We start from the raw sequence: 4,411 nt of genomic DNA, 5'->3' as shown, positions 1-4,411 counted from the left end.
GGTGATTTCAAGAGGGGCGGTTTATGTGTAGTGGGTCTTTGTGTGGTTCCGGGTGCGTGGTTGTGCTTGGGTGCGGACAACCCCTTCCATCGGCGGCTAGACCTCCGGCAAGCGGAGTCGCCGTCCGCCGTTCATTTTAAAAAACTGTCCGCTGAGCGTGCCAACGAACATTCGCCAGTTACATGTCATTGATTTATGCTTTGGTTGGTGAATATTATTGGGGAACTGTCGCGTACCACTGCAATTGCTCTCGGTTTTACACCGGCATGCGTTTTTGTAATGGCGGACATCTCACTAAAATGGCTCCCGCTGCATGTTCAAACTGCTCTTCCCGCGTGTGGACGAATCAGCGCATGCGAGAAGTCAAACAAAAGGCGCTAATCTGGCCTTTAGGAGCAGATCCTGTTCCCGCGCGAGGAGTTTTGAACGTGACATGTGACCTAATGTGGCCAATGCGCGTGTCCCCTACTGCCCTCTACCAATCAGGAGCCGGCTAGTCCCTTTGTCTTTGTGTGCGGGAAGGTATATGATCCGTTGCACCCTGCACCTCGCACCACCATTTTGCTCAGCTACTAGCGAAAGCAACATGGAATCCTCTTCTCAAGCCTCGTCCGTCCCTGCAACCGGCCGTGGCCCAACTTGGAGGGACGCGGAGATCAGGGACCTGATCGGGATTTTCTCGGAGGAGAAAATCCAGGACGCGTTCCAGTCCTCCCACAGGAATAGGGAGGTCTTCGAACAAGTGGCCATTAAGATGCGTGCCCTGGGCCACAACAGGACCGGCCTTGAATGCCGGTCGAAGACCAAAACAATGAGGGCAGAGTACATGCGTGCCGTGAACCATAATAAGGGTTCCGGCAACGAAAAGGTTACCTGCCCCTACTTCGAGGAGCAGCGCCAGCTGTACGGAGACGGGGAAGGAGCCGGCAGGCCGAAGCGCGTCGGGAGGAGCCTTAAGGTGGTTCGGAAGCCGGCTGCCCCGGTCGAGGAACCACCCGCTGAGGAGGATCCCGGCGAGGGAACCTCGTCCAGCTTTCGGCCTCCACCCCCCGTCCAGCAACGACCAGCGGAATTGGTCACGGTGGACCTGATGGCCATCGCTCCTGGGGAGCCGGAGGAGGTTCCTGACCAAACGCCCCTTGCCTCCGGTAAGTAATTTTCTTTTTATTTTGTATTTTATTGTTTTTATATTGAGCAAATGTGTGTTCTGAAGTTTGGGGATCGTTTTCTCGTGTGTTCGTTGCTACGCATAATATGATAGGATGTGGATTGCTTTGGGTGGCTTTTTAAAACGGTCGTGTTTAAACAACTACCCAAACAGTTTTGCAGCATGCCTCAGCCATAGGCCTTCTGCAGCGCTCTAGCCACTACTTTGGGACCTTGATGTGTGGTTCAGGTTGTGTGCTTGCTCCTTTCTCACCATTGTATGCCTTGTGTTCGTTGCAACGCATGCTATGCTTGGATGTTTGTGGATTGCTTTGGGTGGCTGTTGAAAACGGTTGTGTTTAAACAACAACCCAAACAGTTTTGTTGCATGCCTCAGCCATAGGCCTTATGCAGTGCTCTAGCCACTTCTTTGGGAGCTTGCTGTGTGGTTCAGGTTGTATGCTTGCTCCTTTTTCACTATTTTCTGCTCTTGTCCACAGAGACACAGATGCCTGGGACGGTGGTCCTAGAGTCCCCTGCAGCAGTAGCAGAGGACAGTGATTCTGGGGCATCCACAAATGTTGGTAAGTATCAGTTGAAATAAGGGGGGGGGGGGTTTAACTGCTTTGTGCTTTTCTGTTTGTGCAGGGCAGCAGCACTGCCAAGAGACAGAAGATAGTCCCTCAACGTTGCTGCTTTAGGGTTTGAAGCTTGCTTTGCCACACTTTGGTCCTTAATCATGTTCTTTGTTCCCTTTTTTCAGATTTCATACCCGGGACACAGGAGGAGGAGGAGCGTGGGGTGTCTGGACCTCCTGCCCTGCGCAGGCGGATACACATACAAGATGGTGAGCGTGCATGAACTGTTCCTTTCGAGCCATGGCTGCAGGACAATGTCTGTGTGCAATAACTGTGTGCTTCCTTTTCATTTTTGTGCTCCCCTGGCATTGTTCTGAGTCTTGGTTTAACATGTAACCAAGACAGGCCACCATGGGCAAACAAACAATAACCGTGTGCTCCCCTGGCATTGTTCTGAGTCTTGGTTTAACAATATGTGACCAAGAAAGGCCACCATGTGCACCAGGGTGGGTTTTGACTGTCTCGTTGTTACTAACAGTTCTTTTTCTCTTTTTTATGCCAACAGAGGTCCTTTCTGAAGACGACGAGCCAGCTGGCTCACCACCCAGGGGCGCTCTCCCGGCTGAGGAGAGGCTGGCCAGGGAACGCGGCAGGCTGCGGCGCGTCTCCGTCCTCACTAGTGTGGGAGAAAGGATCCTGGAGCACTGCCAGGAGGAGTCCAGGCGTGCAGCTGCTGCAGACCAGGCGATGCTCTCTCTCGTGGCCCAGGAGGGCAAAAAATTCCGCGCCATCCTTAGGGATTCGAACAACTCGCTACGCGAAAGCGTGGAGGAAGTTCGAATGATAAGGAGGCTGATGGAGAGGGCGGTCGCGGTTATGGAGGCGGCCCCCCCTCCTCAGATTATCGTGAACGTCCCCCCCCCCAAACCCCCCCCCTCCAGCACCCACCCCACCCCTCCCACCACCTCCAGCACCCACCCCACCCACCCCCTCTCAGAATGCCGCGACACAAACTAGAAGGAGGACTGTTCTCGGGAAGAGAGTAGTGAAACCTGCGGACAAGTTCTCCCCCTCCTAGTTTGGGCCATTTTGTCTGTTTATCTGTGTTTGCTGTTGTCTGTTCAATAAAGTTTATGTTTTTGACTCTGTCTCAGTGTACCCTCTCTAGTGATTGTGCCTATTCTGGCACCGTTGTGTGGGTTGTAGGTTGGAGGGTGTTTAAAAGGTTAAAGGTGTTTTAGGAGTTTGGGGTGAAAGGTGTGCGAGTGCAAGGAGTCACACTGGAGTCTTTTTCAGGAAATTTACAACAAAATTTTATTTTCAGAAACAGTTCAACAGGGGAAAAAAACAAGGGAATTTAACTTGGACCCCCCCCACCACCACCCCCACCCTCCAAGAAAGCCAACTTTTTTTTAACAAATTCAAATATTTAACAGGGATAGAAAAATGGGCAAAGTAACTGGGAAACCCCCCAACACCCCCCACCCCAAAACACAAAAAGAAATAAAAACTTAGGTCCCACCGCTCCCCTCCCCAGCCCCTTCCAGCGCCCTCACTCTCCTGCACAGCCGTCCCACGGTCCCCCTAACTTTGCGCCGGAAGACCTCTTCGTCCTCCTTCTTCTTAACTGTGTGGGGAGGGAGAAAAAGTACACATTAGTGCCACACATATTTTCCTATTTTTGTAGTTTACATGCATACACTTATTGGTGGCCTTAGCCACAGTGTGAGAAGAGTTGGGCAGTGGGGAACATAACCTACGTTCTTCCGCCTCCCTCTGCTGCCTTTGCTGCTCTAACTCCCCTTTGAGCTCTGCCACTTCGGCCTCTAAGGCAGCCACCCTCGCCTCCATGGCACGCAGCCTTGCCTCCATAGTTTCTGCTATAGAAATCAAACAAAGAATTTAATAACACTTCAAATGGGAGCATCACAGCAGGCTCCCATATGGCTCCATGGGGGTACACACACATGTGTCTCCCGCACAGGCATAAAAGTCTCACCTGCAGCCTGTCCTGAGGTGGAAGGCCCCTCTTCCTCCTCCTCACGCTCAGGTGCTTTTGCCATCTTGGATGGTGATTGTGTGGCTGGGCAAAGAAAAAGAGAAATCATAATTAAAAGCACACAAACCAGAGATGAAACACAGCTGGTAGACACACCACAGTTAGAGTCAAAGCGCATAACCAAAGTGGTTCCACACAGTACTGGCGGGCTAAGTCAGAGGGGGTTGACAGCATATAAATACTATTTCGAATTTCATTGGGGACTGTAGGGGAAAGAGGCAGCTAGTCATGCCATGCATGTTTAAGGGCAAAACACAACGAGGGCATACTTACCCATATGCCTCCTCATTTCCAGGGGGGGCTTCCCAGCCTTCTCCCATATTTTGACCATCTGGTCATGGAATACCGTCCTCCCGCTTGGCTCCGGGACCCCCCCCCACTGCTCCAGACTGTTGAGGAAGTCCAGCTTCACTCGCTTAAATTTTGTCCGGACCTGCTCCCAGGTCCGGACATAGCCCCTCTCCCTCAGCTTTGATGCCAACACCAGGTAAGCACCCTTGGTGTGGCAGTGGGTGCTGGCCATAAGGCGGCCAACACTTTTCGATTGGAGCACCAGCTCCAGAAGTGCCTCAGCCTCGGCGCGCTGCCAGAAGGAGCCCTTCCGTGGCTTCGGCATCTTCGGAATGAC

The 4,411-nt window shown here is 52.4% G+C and overlaps 1 protein-coding gene across 1 annotated transcript; it reads left to right on the top strand.

The window, feature by feature from the left end:
- Nucleotides 1–204: 204 nt before the first annotated feature.
- LOC143844161 (uncharacterized) lies at nt 205–2,007 on the top strand. The gene is made up of 3 exons (XM_077351159.1): nt 205–1,148; nt 1,647–1,730; nt 1,910–2,007. The coding sequence occupies exons 1-3, from the start codon at nt 527–529 to the stop codon at nt 2,005–2,007; spliced, it is 804 nt and encodes a 267-aa protein (XP_077207274.1). The 5' UTR covers nt 205–526.
- Nucleotides 2,008–4,411: the final 2,404 nt, after the last annotated feature.

Source organism: Paroedura picta, chromosome 9 (assembly GCF_049243985.1).
Source record: "Paroedura picta isolate Pp20150507F chromosome 9, Ppicta_v3.0, whole genome shotgun sequence".
NCBI lineage: Eukaryota > Metazoa > Chordata > Lepidosauria > Squamata > Gekkonidae > Paroedura > Paroedura picta.
The sequence above is the reverse complement of the archived record's forward strand: the minus strand, read 5'-3'. Positions and strand labels throughout refer to the sequence as shown.